This window comes from Malaclemys terrapin, chromosome 24, assembly GCF_027887155.1.
Source record: "Malaclemys terrapin pileata isolate rMalTer1 chromosome 24, rMalTer1.hap1, whole genome shotgun sequence".
In the NCBI taxonomy this organism is placed as follows: domain Eukaryota; kingdom Metazoa; phylum Chordata; order Testudines; family Emydidae; genus Malaclemys; species Malaclemys terrapin.
The window spans coordinates 6,292,107-6,312,435 of NC_071528.1; the positions used below are offsets into that span (position 1 = coordinate 6,292,107).

The 20,329-nt window shown below is 59.3% G+C and overlaps 1 protein-coding gene across 1 annotated transcript; it reads right to left on the minus strand.

The window, feature by feature from the left end:
* Positions 1-2,666: 2,666 nt before the first annotated feature.
* On the minus strand, positions 2,667-17,902 carry KLF16 (KLF transcription factor 16). Its single transcript, XM_054013539.1, has 2 exons — positions 17,281-17,902; positions 2,667-5,997 (listed from the first exon to the last, which is right to left on the minus strand). The coding sequence occupies exons 1-2, from the start codon at positions 17,690-17,692 to the stop codon at positions 5,711-5,713; spliced, it is 699 nt and encodes a 232-aa protein (XP_053869514.1). The 5' UTR covers positions 17,693-17,902; the 3' UTR covers positions 2,667-5,710.
* Positions 17,903-20,329: the final 2,427 nt, after the last annotated feature.

The window sequence follows — 20,329 nt, forward strand, 5'->3', positions numbered from 1 at the left end:
CAAGCCAGGGGCGGAGCTGGGATTAGACCTCAACTCCCAGTCACGCGCTGCAATAGGCAGACCTGTACAGGCTGGCGGATGGGGTGCAAACAGAGTGTGGACCGGACCAGGGGAAGATCTAGCTTTGAAATTCCCGTGTATAATCCTGCGTCTACGAGCCACTGAATACTCTGAAGGCCTAGGCACCAATTGTGTCCTGTTTAAGCCTAAACCACATGGTTGATCTTCTGCCTAAGGGGTCAATTTCACATATAAAAAGGTGCCACCTCTTGTTACATCTACTTAGCAGGGCCTCTGGGACAAGCAGATCCGATTTTGGACCGCTCCCCCTGTGATTGGGGGTGGGGGGGTGTCAGGATAGGAGGATCTGACTTAACAGAGGCTACACAGATTTTTTTTTTTTAAAAGACAGGAAGGAGACAAAAGAACCGATCAACAGCTTTACCTCCAGCCAAAATATACAAAGCACAAAGAATTGCTTTCCAAACACCCCCGCACCCTCCCCCCGATAGCACGAAGCTCGAGCTCCCAATCACGGGCGCCAGCCGGCTCCTCGTCACCCAGTCAGTCGTGGTTCCGAACCGCTCTATAAAAGTCGCACTAAAAAAGTAAGGTTCCCCCCCCCCCCCCCAAAAAGCAGCAGCAGCATTTTATTTTACGGTATAGAGATCTATTTATACAACTCCAGCTCTGAGAGAGAAGAGACTCTGCATAAATATCACACGCACACAGAATAAAGTTATCCCCTCTCGTTAGAAAAGAAACCATCTCGCCACGCTTATGACAAATCACAAGCCAGAAAAATACCCACTTTGCAGGGAATCTGGGGAGCCCAGATATAAACCTGCACCTTTCGATTGCTCTTGGTGGAGACGGATCTTGGCTACGCTAGGCATGGGGCTCTCAAACTGGGGGTCGGGACCCCTGAGGGGGTCGCGAGGTTATTACATGGGGGGTCGCGAGCTGTCAGCCTCCACCCCAAATCCCGCTTTGCCTCCAGCATTTATAATGGTATTAAATATATTAAAATTTATAAGGGGGGGGGGTCGCACTCAGAGGCTTGCTATTGGAAAGGGGGCACCAGTACAAAAGTTTGAGAACCACTGGGCTAGGGGAAGGGATTTGGTCTTTTCCATACGGGAACTACCCTCCAGTTTATCTGGGACCCATCCCCCCTTCCCATTTAGCAGTACGAGAGAGAGCAGAACCCCCAGGATAAGGATCCCCGACACCCCTGTAAATCCAGAGTGACTCCACTGGAACCAGTGGAGTTCTAGATTTACTCCCCCTGTAATCAAGATCAGAATCCAACTGCATAGGCAGAGAAATGGGGCAGGGGGGGAAGGAAAGTTGGGGGAGGGGAAGATCTAGGGCCCAGACCTGAATGGGAGCTTTGCATTAGTAAGGACCGCAGGGGTGGACCCCTAGCGAGGGATGCTCCCAGGAACAGCAGCTGCAAGGAGATTGTGCCCCCATGAAAATGGCGTTTGCCCCATTCCCCGCCCCTCTCCGCTCCCGGACACTGGTGCCTTGAGGAAGCTTCAGGGATAAAGGGACTGGATTAATAAAGACATTGAAAACCCACCAGCCCCTCTCTCCCAAGGAAATGCCAGGGGCGGGAGGCAGAATACAGACAACCTACAGCATCAGAGGGGCAAGCGCACTGCAGCCAGTCCGAAACGCGTATGGGGGAGCCGTTCATCGGGGCGGGGGAGGAGAAGGACCCATTCCAGTCCAACTCCTTGGGGGAAAGGGAGAAATCAATAATAAATAAGGAGGAAATAAGTGCATGGAGGGCGTGGGGGGGAAGGACCCCCTTTGGAGCTGGAGGGGAGGAGGGGAGGGCTGGTGGCAGCTGCCGAGTCCCCACAGAGAATCTCCCCACACGCGCAAAGGGAATTTTGGCTGGCGGAGGCAGAGTGGCCCCTCCCCCCACCCCCAACGAGCTGGACTCTCCTCCCCCACCCCCAGAACACGGCGCTCCGCCAGAGCCCATCCTTGGAAGGGGCCACACACCAGCTGTCCAGGTTAGAGCAGGGCCCTTCCTGATCTAGCTTCGGGGGGGGGGGGGGGGGGAGGGCCAAGTGGCCCTGCTCAGGGCTCTGGCCACCCCTCACCGTGGTGGGGAAACTGAGGTACGCTGGTCCCTGGATGCATATGGACCAGCAGGGGCCCAGCGCAGCCCACAGGCTTCAGCGATGCTTCCTGGGGTCACCAACATCTGTCTTCGCAGATGCCGTCTACACTAAGCAAAACCAGCCCAGACTACAGGTCCCCCACTCCCCGCATCACACACACAGGAAGTTACCCCTGAACCCGCCCCCCTCCAGCAATGATACCAAGTACTACAGGGCAGGAGCATCGGGAATCCCAGAATGCACTGGGGCAGCACAGCTAAGGCGGGCTAGGTCCGAACTGCTCCGGCGCCAGGCTTATCTTGGGAGGGGACACACCAGCCTCACCCGCACCAGCTCAGGCCACTAACCGCTTCACGCCCCAGCCATGGAGCCCTTCCTGAAAGGTTGTTTCTAGTTCACCTGCTTTTGCCCTCTAGATCACCTGCTTTTGCCCTCTCCTCACTGGTCCATTAACTACCCCCCCCTTTCCTCTCCTCCTCCACCCACTTAGCCATTTCGTAAGCCACCCCCCCCCCCGCCGTATCCCCATCACAAGGGCCCTGGGACCGCCCCAGAGAATAGTCACCCAGCGACACCTTTGCATGAACCAGCTGGTGGAAAATGTTGAGCTCCTTCAACAGTTCCTGCTGGAAACAGATCTCCCTCGAGCTTCAGCCATGAAAGCAGGAGAGAGACAGGCAGCTCCCAAAGGCCAGTCAGTTTGTGATGGGCACAGGCAGGAAAGGACGCCGAGCCCCCTGGCACGACACTGACGTGAGAAGGGACCCGCTGGCTAATGCAGTACGTTTCAGTGTATTCTACCCAAGGTGGCCTTTGGCGAGCCGCCCCGAGAGGCAGCCACTGCTCCCGGAGCCGGGGTCCGGCTGGCATCTCTTCCCGGCCGCTCTGAGCGCTCTTGTGCCCCAGTCCAGGAGGCCAGAAACAAGGTCCAGCCAGAGGAGCTCCACACAGTCCTCAAGTTCTGACGCCGGAATCCTGGCCGCTGCCAGATTGGCTCCCAATCCCAGCAAGCTGCCGGCTCCTTCGAGACAGTCCCACGGCCTGGGCCATTGCAGACAGTCTGATGGAGAATGATCCCACAGCGCTGGGACCCGGGGGCCACGCGGAATACAGAGAGGGGGCAAAGGAGGCCAACTCCCAGCCATGCCACGCTTGAGGAACTCCCAGCAGACCCATCCCAGACACGTCTCTGAAGCGTTCCAGGGGGCAAGGTTCTCTCCGGAGAGCCCAGGGAAAGCACTGGGGGGAGGGGGTTTGCTTCTTGATCGAAAGCGCGCCTGGACTGAGAGAGGCGTGGGCGTGGAGCAGCCTATCCCCATACCAGGTGCGGCATGGGCGTTGGTAGGGGCAGCGCAGGAGGGGAGAGCCATGCCAGCCACGCCGATGGCTTTGTTACGCAGGCAGGGGGACCCCAGGAACTGCCTGTGACCCATCAAACTCGTTCCACCAAGGCCAATCGGCCTGGGCTCACGTGTTGTGGGGAAAGCTGATGTTCAGCCTTCTGGCCAGCGGCACGGCACTGCACACAAGCGGCCAGGCCTATCCCCAACGCAGGCAGAACACCCGCGTCTATAAAATCAGCATCACCCACGCCAACGCGGGGTAGCGCCTTGTCCCCCTCTAGTGGTCAGACCCCAGAGTCCGCTACTGCAACAGAACTAACGGAGCTGGGCTCTTAGCTCAGGCGACACACTCACTGCTTTTAGAGCCAGAGGTCCCAGGTTCAATCCCCGCAGCTGACTAAACCAAGGGCATTACTGCACCGCAGCCCTGACCTACCTCAGGGCTGGGTCTACACTGGGACCTTACACCAGCACAGCTACGTCTCTGATGGGCGTGAAAAATCCACTCCCCTGAGCGGCGTAGTTAAGCTGACCAAACCCCTGGTGCAGACAGCGCGAGGGCGATAGAAGAATTTGTCCATCGGCCTAGCTACCGCCTCTCGGGAAGGTGGATTGCCTACGCCGACAGGAGAACCCCGGCCTAGGTGGAGTCGACACCCAAGTGTAGACACACCCTTAGTGACTTCAGTGCAGTGACTTGCAGCAGAATCAAATGGAGCAGCCCACGTGGCTGAGAAAAGCTGCTATGTAACTGCCGTTGTACCAATAAACGAGTCCACTCTGATCCTGTTCTGGGACAGGCCTGCTTTCGACGGACTGAAGGCACTTGGCCCTATATTTCCAGCAGTGTCTAGTGATTTTTTGGGTGCCCCACCTGACCCACCTCAAAGGGGTCCCCTGTGTCTTTAAAGTGCTGAGAACTCTCTGGAAAAAAAATTAAATTACAAGTTTTCAGGACAATCCGCAGCGCCCCCCCCCAAATCACCAAGAACCGAAATGCAGGCCCAGGCTTCCCCTAAAACAGCTGCACACGGCTGGGTTCCAGCAGCAGTATGCTACGTAGACAAATACTCAATCCACACCCGCTTCAAAGAGGCTGGCTGGGGCACCTGTCACCCCCCCCCCCTTTATACCCCTCCACCCCGATTCCACAGCTATAAAAACCGATTTTGTCCATAAATAGATTCCTGCCTAAAAAGCCCAGCCCCATCCCATGGCAGGGGCTGGACGGAGAGTCACTCAAAAGGTACATCCCCCTCCTCCCCCCCACGGCCCAGTCAGTCAGTCTGTGTCCACTGGCCAGATACCCACGACTTGCAAAGACCTCAGAAGGTTGCAGCCGGAGGTGCGTTAGTCTGTATAAATAAATATTCAGAATTCCCCTCTGGGGGAGGGATAGATCTATATCTATGTTGGGCTTCCCCTGGAGGGAGAGGGGAGAATTTCAGGGGAGCAGGTCCTGGTTTCCAGAAGGAGAGGGGAGGGGAAGTGGGAGACGCAGGGGACTTCAGCCACCGGCCATCTCCTCCCTGAGCAGCCTTCTGTCCCAAGAGCAAAGCAGTCACGGCCTCCGGGGACGGGAGGCAGAACTGGCCTGGTTTAAGCTGCCTTCGTCAAGGGGTCCCCAAGGTGCAAGTTGGAACCACCCCGAGGGTGCCCCCTGCTGGGGAAGTGTCGTTGCACCAGCACCAGGAGGGTAAACCAGAGAGGAGGCAAGGGCCTTGATTTGCCCCTCAGCATCTCCAGGGCGAAACAGCCCCGCACGAGTCGAGCCGGTAGAGTCTGGCATCGTGGTAGCTGGGGGTTCCCGGAGAGGTGCCACTTCTCACCGCCATGCGGGAGCCTGCCCAGGAGAGGGGCTGGCGGCAGCCAGGGCAAGGTCATAGCCTTCTCCCCGCCCTGCTCCTTCCACAGCCGCCCAGGGGGAGCAGCACGGCCCGCGGGACTGGACGCCCAACCGCTGTGCCACGCAGGCCGGGGGTAAGGGATGCTGGACATCACCACGAAGCCAGGTGGGGAGAGGCTGCTGCTCGAAGACACCCAGAACATGGAGCGGAAGGTCCCCGTGAGCAGGACCCCGTCAGGGAGGAGCAGACGGTTCGCTCGCCCCACAGATCCAAGGGCAGCCTTGACACTGGGCACTCTCGGTGGCTTCCTGGGCCGGCCTGGGCCAGGCGGCACCTTTTGGGGTCCGTGCCACATGGTCCCCGCTTGGAGCAGCACCAGCCCCTACAGGAACTTGGCCGGGCTGGGGGCAGGGCTGGCGACGGGGCTCCCCGCCAGGCTGCCGGGCGCGGAGTCGCTGGGGCAGCCCAGCCGCTTGACCATGGAGGGGTGGAAGGCGGGATGGCGGCGGGCATGCTTGGTGAGGTGGTCACTGCGCATGAAGCGTTTCTCGCAGAGCGGGCAGGCGAACTTCTTCTCCCCGGTGTGGGTGCGGTAGTGCCGGGCCAGCTCGTCCGAGCGTGCAAACTTCTTGGAGCAGTCGGGCCAGGTGCACGGGAACGGCCTCTCACCTGGGGGAGGGGAGAAGAGCGTGAGACACAGCAAGGAGCCCAGGGGGGGATGTCCCCGTGCCCCCTGCCCCGACCCCTTTGGACTCCCCCAGAGAGTCCCCACACCCCCACCCCTAACACCTTTGGACTCCCCCAGACAGTCCCTGTGCCCCCCCGCCTCTGACACCTTTGGGCTCCCCCAGTCTTCCTGCTCCAACAGCACAGGCTCTTAACACTTCAGCTCAAGGAGAATCTCCACCAGCCATTCACCCTATAGGGCCTATGACACACAGCTGAGCAGTTTCAATTCCACCCAGTGGAGGACAGTGTTCCACACAGCAGTCCAATAACAGTGTTGGACAAACAACCCAGGTGCATTGTGAGTTGGGGGCTCCAGGTACGGGGCATTTACTCTAGCCAGGGGCAGCTGGCTTGGCAGGCCAGTGACATGATCTCATGGAGCACTGTGTGAGCTCCGAGTCCCTGGACTGACCCGGGGAAGGGCTCAGAGCTCGAGAAGGATGTAAAGAGAAAGGGAAAGTTTATCATTCATTTCAACTCCTACCCCTCCAAAACAATCTCCCGTGTCCCAGCTAGGTGGCAGCAGGCTAATTATGGACTGTGACACACAGCACGTTTCCCTGGGTTTGGGGATATTTCTGCCACGTGAGCCTTTTCCCCAGCAGAGTCAGAGCGCGGATCCCGGACAGCTGCAATCAGCGTCTCACGTCTTGCGTGGTAATACCAGGGGACCGGGACTGCACGCGCCTCGCTCTGCTCCTGGTGTCCCCGAACCACCCTGCAATAGAACTGGGGACGCCGGGAAGCACTGAACCAGAACAGCAGGGGGGCTGTGGGTCACAGGCAGTTCAGTTCTCCTGCAACAGACCCACCTCCCCGGCTCTGGGCTCTGCCACTGGAACAGGGCTTGTGCGATAGAGAGAAGCTAGGAGGTGCTGTGCTAGGACAGGTCCAATGCCCCCTGGCCCCGGAAACACAAACGGTCCGTGCCTCCCCCGACCACGGGCAGCCCGCTCCGGTGAGGACTATGCCAGGCCCGGGAACGAGACGTGCCCAGCAGACAGACTCAGCCAAGGGCTCCAAGCCCACCCAGCCCCTGGGGATTGTTTTCTGGTTCTAATCTGCCCCCATCTGCCTAATCCTGACACAAAGCAACTGACCTAAGCAAGAATAAAAAACAGACCCAGAGAGGACGAAGGCAAAATTAAAACCTCAGATTAAGATGCTGCCGGCTCCAGCCTCCCCAGAGACTAATTAGATGCTTCCAATCTAGCCCCCAGTTCGTCAATCTCTCTCCACCCGCAGTGACTGCTGCTTCTCTTACTAGGGCGCCCCCTGCTGGTCAGGTGCAGACTATGCCGCATGCCTGGACTACAGAGCTTGTCCGGACTGAAGGTCTTTCGAAGAGAGCCGACACCCCACTGAGCCAGGAGCGTCAGTACCAGGGACACAAGGGCCATGTGCTCCTGGGGGCACGTGCAAGGGGCAATTGGGCTGACAAAGCTGAGAGCCACTTGCAATGAGGTGCCGAGAGAAACCCAGGGCTTGATCTGCCCGGGCTCCATTCCGGGTTCTTGCAATCACAAGTGTGACAGGATCATCACCGGATCAGTAGTGAGCGAAATTCCACCACAATCTGCCACTTGCATCTCTGGCCTTTTGTCTGGTTCAACCCACCCAGCCCCTCCCCCCCAGCAGACTGGTCCCAAGGCCCAGGAGGGGAATATCTCGTCCTGGACCCGTGGCTGTTTCAGGTCCGATCCTGCCTGACCCCTCCATGCCACGTATCAGCGGGTTACCACTGTGCAGTTGGACAGTTACTGAAGCACCTGCATCTACAGTTGCAGAGCCAGAAACTAGGGCCAAGTTAAACTTCCTTAAACATTTTTTTTCCACAACGTATGACACAGGTGGACTTGCAGAGGAATTGCCAGATTGGATCAGATCAGGGGCCCTTCTAGACCAGTCTCTGGTCTCAAACAGTGGCTAGCACCAACTGCTTTAGCGGGAGGAGCAAGAAACTCAGCAGTGACGGGGTAATCTGCCCCCAGCAAAGGTGGCTCCTGACCCCTATGGCTAAAAGCCAATTCATGCCCTGAGTTGGGTTTATTTCCCTGCCAAAACTCTTGTATCTTTCGATGAACTCTGGGTGATCTTTTTTTTAATCCTGCAAAACTCTTGACCCCGGTGATCCCTTGTGGCAAGGAGTTCCGCAGATCAGAAAGAACATACTTCACCCATCGGTCACTGGTCGAATGATGGGATGTCAAGGTTTTAAAGTCAGCATAGATTTGGGGTGACCAGCCTCCCCCACTCACAGCTTCGCCCCTGGTAAGCGACAGGACCCCCCCACACACTTATGACTATGAAACATTTTAAACCACATCACCCTGCTCTGTGAATCCCGCGCATGAGAGGCTTTCCCCTGACTGCACAATCACCAGTTGGCACAATCTTACGCAGCCGTTTTCGACAGGAAAACGCGGCCCCCGTCACTGGTTACAAATAGCTTCTCCTGACTGCGTAAGCCCAGGGCGAAGGAGCGAGGCGAGTAAAGGAATCAGACGCAGCTCCAATTTCAAGAGCTTTTCCCCAGCGCCAGCGTGAGTCACAGACCAACCTTGGCAGAGGAGCGTGGGATGTTCAGGGGACCCTTTCAAGGTAAAACGAAATCAAAGTCTTTGCTTACTCCTGTAGCCCCTGACCCTGCAAACCGCTCCTGGCAGTTTAACCAGGCTCCCTTTGACTTCACACGCTAAGCACGTGTTGTAGCAGCTGGGCCTAGGAGGTCTAACAGATCTTTTGCCATCATTGACCCGAATTTAACAGATATGAGTATGAGCGTTACAATAGAACCTGGTGGCACCGATCAGGGGCCAGGAGCTAGGGTGACCCTACGTTCCGTTTTGGCTGGGACAGTCTCCCTTTTTAAGCCCCATCCCAGGCGTCCCGACTTTTTTGGCAAGGTGACTCACTGAAGACCCAATGCCCAGTCTTGCCAAAAAAGGTGGAGCACACCCTGCTATGGGGGCACGGAGGAACTTTTGTGGGGGGCGAGTGGCGAAACCAGGCAGCTCGGGCTGGTCTCACACGGGCGGGGGGGAGGGGGCGGACTTGGGCCAGCCTTGCACAGTGTCCTGTTTTCACTTTGGGAAATACGGTCACCCTAGCCAGGCCCCACTGCAGTAGGTACCCCTCCCACCCCACAGAAAGAGAAGGTCCCTGCCCCGCCTGTGATGCATTATGTGACTTGTTATTGCTGCCTGGAGTTTTGTATTAGTAACACCACCACAGAGGATTAATAATGAATGCCTGGAGAGTCTCGTTTGCTCGTCTGTATTCCCAGGCTCGCATCCCTGCACGAGCCCCTGACCGCTTTCACGTTGCGCTTCTCAAGACCCAGCTCCTTCGCCCTCCTCATTAAAATACTTCTACTCAGCTCAGATTCTGCCCAAACACGATGGACTCAGGGCAGCAGCTAGATGGGCGAGGGGCTGTAAGAATTCCTGGCTCTACCACCAACTCCCGGCGTGACCCAGGGCAAGTCACGGCCCTCCTGTGCCTCAGTTTCCCCATCTGTGAAACAGGGAGACCACTACTTCCCGTGTTTTGAAAAGCTTTGCTCCCTGACGGCTGGGATGGGCTTTGAAAACCCCAGCAACTCGACGGGAAAGGCGTTCGACTGCTCTGCGCCCAAGACTGCAACACGCGGTGCGAATCAATGGGGATGCCTACTCTTATGCCGTGACAGTGGAGACACGGGAGGGGTTCTCCTGTCACTGTGGTTAACCCCCCTCCCCCCCTCCGAGAGGCAGTAGTGGGGCCAGGAGAATTCTTCCATCACCCCAGCGCTGCCTACGCCTGTCTCCCGGGGTAGACATAGCTACGCCGATGTAAGTTTTCAGTGCAGACCAGCCCTAAGAAACTGGTCAGCGTCCCTTTGAGTTCAGATCCTGCCCTGGACCCAGCCTCTCCAGCGCCAGCGGCAAGCCCTTTGATAGCGAGCCTGAGCCCTGCCGCCCCTCCCCAGCACACAAAGAGAAATGCCCACTGCCAATCCATGCCCACTCGCGCCTCCTGGCAGACCCCAGCTGGCGCCCGAGCGCAACGCGTCAGCTGCTTCGCTTGTCCTGCCTCGAACTGGAGCGAGCCAGACGCTCAGGGCAGGAGGCAAGAGCGGGGGATGGGAGAGCGCACTTCAGGCCCCAGGCTTTGCAGCCCAGCCCCCCGCCCTGGAAAACAGCTTGTGTCACGCAAGAGGCCGGAGAGCCACGCGGGGTTGGAGCCGGCCCATCGCGCCGCATAAGCGTCAAAAGCTCCTCAGGTCAGGCGTAACCTCCCACCCCTTCCCTGCCTCCTACGCTGGGCCTGCTGTCTGCACGGAGGGGGAAGCCAGGGGACAGGCAAGCGGTGCGGGAAATCAGCTACAGCTGGGTTTGCCGGCGGGCTGTGGCTCGAAGGGGACACAGGCTGGGGTAGCCGCTAAAGGAGAGCAGGGCGGGCTGGTCTCCTTGCAGGAGTGTTCCCCAGACAGTTTTTAGAACCAGCGTGCAAGGGGCTAAATCCGGGAAGATCTGCTCTGATCCACGTTCATTTCACCATCCCTACCCGCATAAAGCCCACAGGCCCTCCCGGCGCATCCAGCCCGTACGCACAGCACTTTCTCTGCAAGGCGCTGAACGGACGCTGAATTGCACCAAGGTGGGCAAATGCCACTGCTGCTTAGCCAGGGGCAGGACGGATGGTGGCCCAGAGGTCACCCGCTCAAGGTCACAGCAGAGCTGCTCTGGGACCAAGGCATCTTGAGTCGTGGCTCGCTGCCCCGAGCGTACTCCCAGCCTGCCTCTGCTGCCACGTGAGCGAAGCTGCCCGCGGTTTGCCAAGCTAAACACTTGGGCTTCCCATTGGCTACGGCCAGGGAGTCATTCAGTGCCAGGGGGCCCAGGTGAGGGGCGGAGAGGAGGCCCTAACCTTTGAACTTCAGAGGGCGTGAGACCAAGCCCACCCGGCTAATTCAATGCAACCCTCCCCGCTAGGAGTAATTGCACGCCCCCCCCCCCGCCCCCGCAGCTCTCAGGGGCCACTGAGAGGCTGACGCAGGCAGCACGGGGACTGCCCCATGACTCATCCCGCCAGCCCAGCTCAGCACGGTTTGGGTGCAGGCGCTGGGAAACCCTTTTGTCTTGGAGCAAAAACAAACATTAAAGCCAGGAACAAAAAGCCTCACGCAAGGCGCCAAAGGGCCGAGCCCCAGGCCAGACACTGCAGCTCAGGCCGATCCTCTCTACAAGGGGTGGAAAGGGGAGGCCCAAAGGGCAAGAATTCAGTGCAGGAACTGCAGCGAGGGCAGGGCCCCGGCTCTGGGTCGGGGGCAGCACCGGTTTTGGGTTCACAGAGGCACGGTTAGTTCCTGGCAGGAGATTTGTGGGCAGGGCAATGCCAGCAGCTGCTTCGGGAACTCCATGGGTTAACGCCACATGCAGGCAACTCTCTCTCCCGCAAGCCGCGCTCCAGAAGAGACAGGCACATGGGCTCCTGCAGCCGGGGAATCTCACGCACCATCTGTGCTGCCAGCGCCGAGCGAGCTCAGTGGCGGCAGCGGGGTGAGACGAGGACAGCGGCTCCGGCGGCGCGGGATCTTCCGGCTCTGCGGCACAGCCAGCCCTCCCGGTGCACGGAGGCTGCCCCCTCCCCCATGCCCTGTGCTTTCATTCAGCGGTTCAAACCCTGCTCCAGACCCAGGGCGTCCGGGGAGGCCAGGACTGTGCCCACAGGATGGTCAAAAGGCAGAGGAGAGGGAGTGGGGGTGGGTTCTGTCAGAGCCTCACCCAGGCATCTCAGGGCAGCTCCAGCCCCCGCGGTTCAGCCCAGTCTAACACCAGGGATTTAAAGGGGACATTGTCAAGCAGTTTAGATCCCAGATTCCACACCCCTTGGACGCTGCAATCAGGCACCCTCTGTGCTCGGTACCAATTGGGCCACCTCCAGACAAGCACCCACCAATGGCCACACGCTTCCTACATCCCCCCGGCCATGGAAGTACCAGCTGCCCGCCTGCCGCGGACAGCGGCTGGGGCGTGCAAAGGAGCTACAGGAGTTGTGTCCACATCGCATTGAAGGTCGGGGGAGTTCAGAGTAACTCCCTCGGGGGCTTTGAAAATCCCAGGCAGCTCCGGCACAGCTTCGTTTACCTGCAGGACCTACAGTCAACAAGCCAGGGGGCTGGGAGCGAGAACTCCTCCGTTTGATTCCCGGCTCTGCCACCGACTCACAGCACGATCTTCAGTGATTCACCCAACCACACTGTGCTTCTGGGGAGGGGGTGCAGCTGCGGGCGCCCCGAGAGATAAACGGGGCGTTCAAAACAGGGGGCAGGGTGGCCTAGTGGACTGGGACTCTAGAGAGCTGGAGTCACCGTGGTGTCCAGGGACCAAACGCAAGGACTTCCAGCGGGATGGTCTCTGTCCCCCTCCACGCTGGGGACAGTTGTTCTGTAGGTTCTCGCCAGCACAGAAGGCCGGTGTCTGGGCATCTCCCACTCACTAGGGTGCTATCGAGGAGAGGCCTTAGCAAAGGGCTGGCTCTGACACTGATCCACATACAGGCCTCAGCCTTCCCCTCCGGAGCTCCCTCCTGCCACCGCGGGCCTACACCTAGGCTGCCCCATCCCTGGCAGTTCACCCTCTGGGTCCAGCCTTCTGCAAAGGCCAAACTAACTCCCCCAGCAGCCTGGCTCCAGCCCCCCACCGCCCGCAGGGGACCTGGCTTCTCCCCACCTCCCTCCCACCACCGGCTCAGGTTACAAGAACCCTCTAGCCCAGCCACGCTCTAGCCGCTCCTTTGGGGGAGGGGGGAGGAGGGAGGCTCCGCTGATGTGCTGAGCTGCCCCCCCCCCAAGCGCCCCAGCTCCTAGTGCCTCTATTTCAAACCACACCGCCTCGTCAAGTTCAAACCGTCCGAGTCCAGCCATTACGCCACAATGGGGCCTTTCATCCCTTGACGACGCGACAACAGGCCCCGCACACAATGCCACGGGCCGGAGTCTGGCTGCCTCTCCGCGGGCACGCCAGAGCCAATCTGGCAGGTGAGCAAAACCCCCCGGGATGCCGGCTTGGGGTAAGCGAGACACACACAGTCTGCCCTGACACAGGACCCCGTGAGGCGTAGGCGGCCGACAGGGGCTGGGGCGTCCCTCCCAGCAGGAAACTCGAGTCCACCTCAGCGAGATCTTGCCCATGACTATTTTCTACCAAGGTGGAGTGAGTGCCTGGGGCTAGCCATGAGGTGACTTCATGGGTGCTAGCCGCCGTCTGGCTCCACCTTTCAGGTTATTGGCTCCCGGCCACCTTGCAGATCTTCAGTTCAGGACCAGATTCCCCATATGAGCTGAGGCTCAAGTTTTCAAGGGCTCCGAATCCACAATCCAGGCCTGATTTGCAAAGGATTTCAGCCCCCGTCACATGTGGGCAGACCAGGACCCCACTGTGCCAGGCGCTGGACAAACACAGAAGGGGTCTGACATCTGAAGTCATGCATGTTCTGGATGCAGCTGGGCAAAAGGTACCCTTCCCCCCACTCCATACATCAGCTGGTGGGAGGAGCTGGCACAGGGGGTTGTGTGCATGGCACTTCTGCTACTCGAATTCTACCTCAGCTTTCATCCCCACCCCCAGGAATAACTCAAGTCCCCGTCTGCTGCTACGGAGGCTCCTCACAGCTTTTCCCCGAGGGCCTTGGCAGCCTTCCTGACAGTTCCACAGAACTCAGCAGCACCCTTCGCAAGCTGCTACTTGGTAAAGCTATGAGCTGCACCCGAAGCACTGGACCCAACTGCCTGCAGGCTGAGGAAGATAACGTTGCCTCGGGTCACGCTGGCTTTCCCATTTGGAGGGTTCTCCGCATTGCCACAATGCACGGAAACTCTGGCCTTGTCTATCACAAAAGCTGTACCACTTTAACCACACCAGCATAGTTAAAGGGGGACAACGCCCCTTAGTGTGGATGGAGTTCTACGGGGCCTGTTCTACACCTAAAATTTAGCTCGATATAGATACGTCTCTCGAGGTGTGCATAAAATCCACAGCCTTGAGCGACACAGCCCTATCTCCCAGTGTAGACACAGCTAGGCTGAAGGAAGAAAGCTGCTGTCACTCGGAGAGGTGGGGGCCCTACACTGACAGAAGAACCCCTTCTGTAGGCTGTGTCTATACTATGGGGTTATCCTGGCATGGCTATGCCGGCATAGTCCCCATAGTTATACCTGTCCAAAAACCGTATAGTCCAGGCCTCAAATACTGCACGGACCAATGGCTTCACGTCCCCGCTCCAGACTCCGCAGGGCAAATTTCCTATCTACCGTGGGCAGGGGGATTTTTCAATCTAGATCTCTTCCAGGCTCTAATTTGGGAGAGGCTTTATCCCATTGGGGATGGCTATTACACCCCTGGAGGGCCCCCTTTACATATGCACATTACCATTAGCCAGCTACTACCCTGCCTACATTAATCCAGCATATGGTCAGCCCTCAGAACTCACTGCAGTTGTGGCCTTATCTGAAGCCAAGGTATGGCGAATCGTTGCAGATCACCGTACATCGGTGCATTCGCACTGAGACAGTAGTGCTCTGCACTGGTGCAGCACCATCAGTGTAACTACCTCAATCAGGATGAGGCCTGTTGATCAGGTCTCTCGCCAGGCCACTCCCAAGGTCCAGCCCACGCCCCCCTCCCGTGGTGACAGGGAGCCAGCGAACCAGCATGGCAGTTCCACACTGAAATCAAAGGACAACCGTGTGCTCTCAGCAAAGCCAACCCAACCCCGCATCCACACGACTGACTATGTACACCTCTGAGCGAGGCAGGGCTCACGCCGGATAGCAGAATTTCCAGACAGTTGCTCCCAACTGGTGCTATCATGTTATGGTGCCTAAGAGGACTTGGAGTGGAGCTTCACACGCAGCCTCACTGGGACACCAGGTTTCACGCCAGGCATCTTGCTGCCTGATAACTAAGGTAGCAACTGTGGGAAGAGGCGGCCGACTCCATGAGACCCTCTGCTCCTCTGGGCAGACACACCGCAGGCCCACTCCCGACCCCCCACAACCGCACCGATTCACTGGTGAGAGGCAGGAGAGTTGGGCCCAATTGCTTTGGGTCTCTGTATAACCCCAAACTTTCACGACCTCTGGGTTGGTGGCAGTCCAGATCCGAACTCTGCCAAGACATAAGTCCTGGATCCAAATGCTTCCTAACGCTGGGGTGCAAGAGTCCAGACACCCACAATGGGCCGATATCTATCATCCGAACAATTAGCCACCCCCTACCACATATTTCAGTGTCGTTTACATTAAGTGTGAGCTTAACACTGCAAAAGGGGCCAGTTTGACAGCCCAGCATGCACAACTCACGGCTCGGGGTCATTCAGGCCGGATTGACACAACAGACTCCTGCCAGCATCCCCACGGGGGTCAGGGGTGCGATCTCTGACCGACTCAGCCGGGCTGGCAGAATCCCCTCGTACAGGCACAGTTATAGCCTTCTTCCTTGGAGGTTTTTAAGGCCCAGCTTGACAAAGCCCTGGCTGGGATGATTTAGTTGGGGATTGGTCCTGCTTTGAGCAGGGGGTTGGACTAGATGACCTCCTGAGGTCCCTTCCAACCCTGATATTCTAGGATTCTATGATAGCAGCAAAAAAGTGCAGTTTTATCAGGCCAACTTGTTTCACGTGAGGGAGCTCACAGCAGATATAAGCTAAGCGCACATCGCGGGGGTGGTCTGTGGGTACATGCCAGTACCTGGCCTCAGTCTCCCCAAGAATTCACAGGTAAGGCCAACTGAACCAATCCTTAAGAACAGTATCCCAGACACTCCTTCAGCCCCTGCCCGGTGGCTAGAACCAAGACTTACTAAGGGCCTCTTATCTTTCCTCCCCCATACTGCCAACCTGCCCAATTAGAAACAACGAGAGTGGTGGGAGGGGGGGAATTAATGACACTCCCGCCCTGATCGCCTCTGCTCTGTTCAGTGCCAATGCCCCACCCTCCTTGCCTGGCACCAACGCAGGTGCAGCTGCCTCCCCAGTGCATCAGGGCGAGACAGAGAAGCAGGAAACCAGGCAGCTTCTGCCCTGGGATTTTGCCCCCTCCCCCTTCACGTCCATTTCTGCCTCCTGCCTCTCCCCAGCCCCACCCACCAGCTTAGGCAGAGAGGCATCAGGCAGCCTCGTGCCCGGTGGAGAGCTGCCATGCAGATTCCTGCGACCCACCCCGGACCCTCCCCCAGAGCCAGCTGCATCCCACAGACTCAGCGTGCTGGAAGCGCCAGCCCCGGGATTCGGGGGCGGGCCAGGCCCCCCCCACAAGCCACATAGGCCACTTTCAAAAGTCGAAGGGCTTCAGCCACCTCCAGAGGTCCCCAGGGATGGGGCGCTACTCCCGGAAACCAGGGGCAAGGAAGAGATGGGGGGGGGGTCACACAGGGCAGCAGGCTCCAGGACCTGACGTGCGCACACTTCAGCACCAGGCCCCCACCACGCACACGAAAAGAAAGCTGCCGTGTTGCATGGCAGAGAAGGAAGGGAAGCGTGTCACAGGCCATGGCCACGCCTCCCGGACAGTCCAAGCCCCGCCCTTCCCACAGAAGGGTGGGGGGAGGGGTAATAGACTGGGCTCCTACCCCTTTGGGGCTGGCAACTGATGGATTTGAGGCCAATGGAAATGAAGTCGCGTTGTTCCACGCAGCGGGGGTGGGGGGAGTTGGACACAACTTCAGATCGCTTAACCATCCCCCCCCCCCCCAGCAAAAATAAGTTACATCACCCTGGACCTCCCCACCCACCCGCCACAGGGAGGCCTCCGGGGTAGGTCATGGGGGCGGGGGGAGGGTCACAGCTCCCAGGGCGAAGGAGGGAGGGAGGAAGATCGGTGCAAGATAAAGTCACCATTGGAAAAAGCGACGGGGGGGGCCTGTTCCTACCTATGGGCATGGGGTACTGGGGAGATGCGAAAGGACTGGAGAGCTGGAGGGGGTGGCGGGACCCCAGGAGGGAAAGGGGGGCAGGGAGAGCAAAGGGAGGTGGGTAAAGGCAGGGGCCCCTCGTGGGTGGGGGAGGAGGAAGAACACGCGCGCAGGAGCAGGGGGGAGGAAAGTGGGGCCGGGGGAGGAGCGTGAGAGCGGAGGCGGCGGAGGCAGGTGGGCGGGGTCCCCGCGCAAGGAGGGGGCAGAGTCGGGGGCAGGTGGGGTCCCCACGCCGGGAGAAGGGGCAGAGTGGGGGAGGCGGCCTCACCTGTGTGCGTCCTTAGATGCGCCTTCAGGTGGGACGATTTGCCATAAACTTTGCAGCAGCCCTGGAAGTGACAGCGGTGCCGCTTGCCCGGGGAGGAGAGGCTGGGGCTGTGGGCGGGCAGCGGGGCGCGCTGGGGTCCGCCGCCCCCGTCGGACAGGGTGGTGTAGCCGCTCTCCAGGTCCCCCCCTCCGGCCGACGAGGACGAGTTGCTGCTCTCCGAGTGCGCCGAACCGGGGCGCGCCCTGCAGCCGGCCGCCGCCGGGGCTGCGCCCCGGAGGGTGTCCCGCACCTCCCGGTCCTCGCTGCTAGCGGGATCGGGGCTGGGGAGGCTGGAGGCGGCGGCGGGGTGGATCAGAGCCCCGCTGGAGATGGACACCAGGCACTCGGCAGCGAGGTAATCCAGGCAGGACATGGCTCTCCAAAGGGGGCCCCGGCGGGACTGAACGGGGGGCCCGGAGCTGCTCCACTCGCCTCGCCCGGCTCCGGGGCGAGATCCGCAGCCTTTGTGTCTCCAGGCGGCCGAGAAAGCGGCGGCTGCTAAGGCTCGGGTGGCCCCTGCTCCGCCTCCGAGCGCACCGAGTGGCTGCGCCGCGCCCTGGCGCACGGAGAGAGACGGGGACACCCTTCCCCGCCCCGCCGGGAGCGCACGCACCACACCGCCCGCCCCAGGGCGTGGGCTGCAAGGGGGGGGACGGGCCCGCCCCGCCCCCAGCCCAGGGCTCCCCCCACTCTCCGTCGGGCTCCGCCTCTTGGCACATCGGCCCACACGCCGGCGGGAGGAGAGCGCATGGGGGGGATGCAATGGCCCCCGGTGTGGAGAGGGGCCGCCGGCTGCTGCTGGCTCGCCCCCAACTCCGCGCGTCTCAGCACAGGGCGGGCGGCAGCCCCCTCCCTCGGGCACAAGCGGCATGGTGCGAGCCCCTTCCCACCCGTGCCATGCTGCCTCTGGTCTCCCGCCCCTAAAGCCAGCCCTGCTTATGCTCCCATCACACCAGCCAAGCTCCTGCCCTCCACGCTTTGATATGCCTCTCCTCTCCTCTCCTCACCACGATGGGGAGTGTGTCCCTAGTGCTCCAGCCCTGCGGCCTCTGGACTAGGCCCACAGGACACCTTCCCTTCCTCGTTCCCCAGAGCGAAGGGGCCCACGACCCCTCCCACAACTCGTGTCACAAATTCACAATCCCCCAACGTTATCCAGGATACCCTGCACGCAGGGGGAGATCCCAGCGTCCGCCCCATCAGCCCTTGGGCTAGTTAGTATGTACCAGGCCAGCTCACCAAGCACCCAGTTCAGCACCTGCTAAGGCCCTGTGTTTGCAGCACCCTCACTGGGCATGGACAGCCACAAACGGCCAGAGGCAGAGTGGAGAAACAGCCCCTGGGCCCAACTCACCGTTCCTACCAAACCAGGATTGTTCTAGCGTAATAAGTCTATCCAGGAAGTGGCTCCAGAAGTAACTGAGGCCGGGCTAGAACTGGAGAGCGTAGTCATACTGTCCACAAACCTGCTCACCAACCCGCCTCCCCTTCCCCCCCACGGGATGCCACTAAGATCAGGTGGGGAAAACGGTAAAAAACACAGGATCATGCGTGTTCTGCTGGGATCCCACTAAGCGATGCTCAGCTATGCTGAATCAAGGCAGGGGCATGTGCCCAGGGCCCTGCCTGCCAGTCACGCAAATGGTGTCAGAATCTAGAGATTCAAAAGCCACCTCCCCTTACTGAAATAGTTCTATCACCACTCGATGAGTTTGCAGACCAGGTTTAAACAGTTACTTAAAACAAATTGTGTCTAGCCCTTGTGGCTGTAAAGACAGCCTGGTGGTGGTGGTGGGGGAAGTGAGCCAAGTGGAACCACCGCAGTGATGCATGCCTGAGTCTGCAGACAGTTTCCGGCTGAGAGAGGGACCCCTGGCCCCTACACTCCCCACCGCAGCAGACCAGGCTCCCGCTGCGCGAGGAAAGGCTTGGATGCCCCTGAGCTCTTCAGGGTGTGTTGCCCCTGGGGTGAGGCTCATGCCCAGTCCCACTTTGGCCTTGTGGCTCCCAGAGTCGGAGTGGGGGAAGCATGGGGGTGTCTCCTAAATGCCACCAGTTCATGGCACCAAGATGAAACCGCACTCAGGGCACATCTGTGACCCTTCTTTTCCATGTGCTTTCATCAGTGAAGCAGCTAAAAACATCGAGGGGCAAGGATTCATTACTTGGACAGCTGAGTAACAGGAACGGGGCACATCACACTTCTTAGAGGCCCTGTTTCGGGCTGACGGGCTGCAGGCTCTCAGACCTCACTGCTCACTCACACGTTCATGCGTGTCTCTGTGACCCTTATGATTGGAGGGCTTTTCGCCCCCTAATGAAAGCTGAGATTCTAACCCTCCGACTCCTGGGCTGAAGCCAACTTCTGTCTATTGGGGGGCGGGCAGCTGGAGAAAGGCAGGATGGTCTGCTGGGTCTGGCCATGCCTCCGGAGGACAAGATGGCCGCCTCCAAAGAGGGCCACTCACCTAGCCCAATACAAGTCCTGGGTTAAGAGATCCTTCAGGGTTTGACAGGAACATTCATATGCATGGGGCAGGGGAACAGGTCCTATCACATTCGTGCTGCCTTTTTTAGCTCCCTTTAGCGACACAGGGCTTGGGGCAGTTATTAAGCCATCCTGGAGAGGGCCGTCATAACTAACAGCTGGGCCTGGCCCTTTGGTGGCTGCTTGTTAGAGCCGGCGTCCCGATCCCATAGCCAAAGGTGGGACCGTCCTGCGGGTGACAGTCCCAGAGACTCGTTGCCGTCTGGAGAGGGACGCTGAGTCGGAATTCCCCTGCTCTGGCCAATGGGATCCAGGCCAAGCTTGCCCCCACTGGGAGTCCCCTTTGGCACCTCATTTGGGGGCTGTGTTCAGGGACAGTGGTGTCCTGTCCCTTTCTGCTCACCTGTCCCCTTAGCAGTTAGTCAGTGTCTCCTTTACTATACACACAATGCCTCAGGTTTGTGGCTCACTGGTTTCTAGGGTAGAAAAACCAGACAGAAAAGCTAGCGATAGGCATCAGGC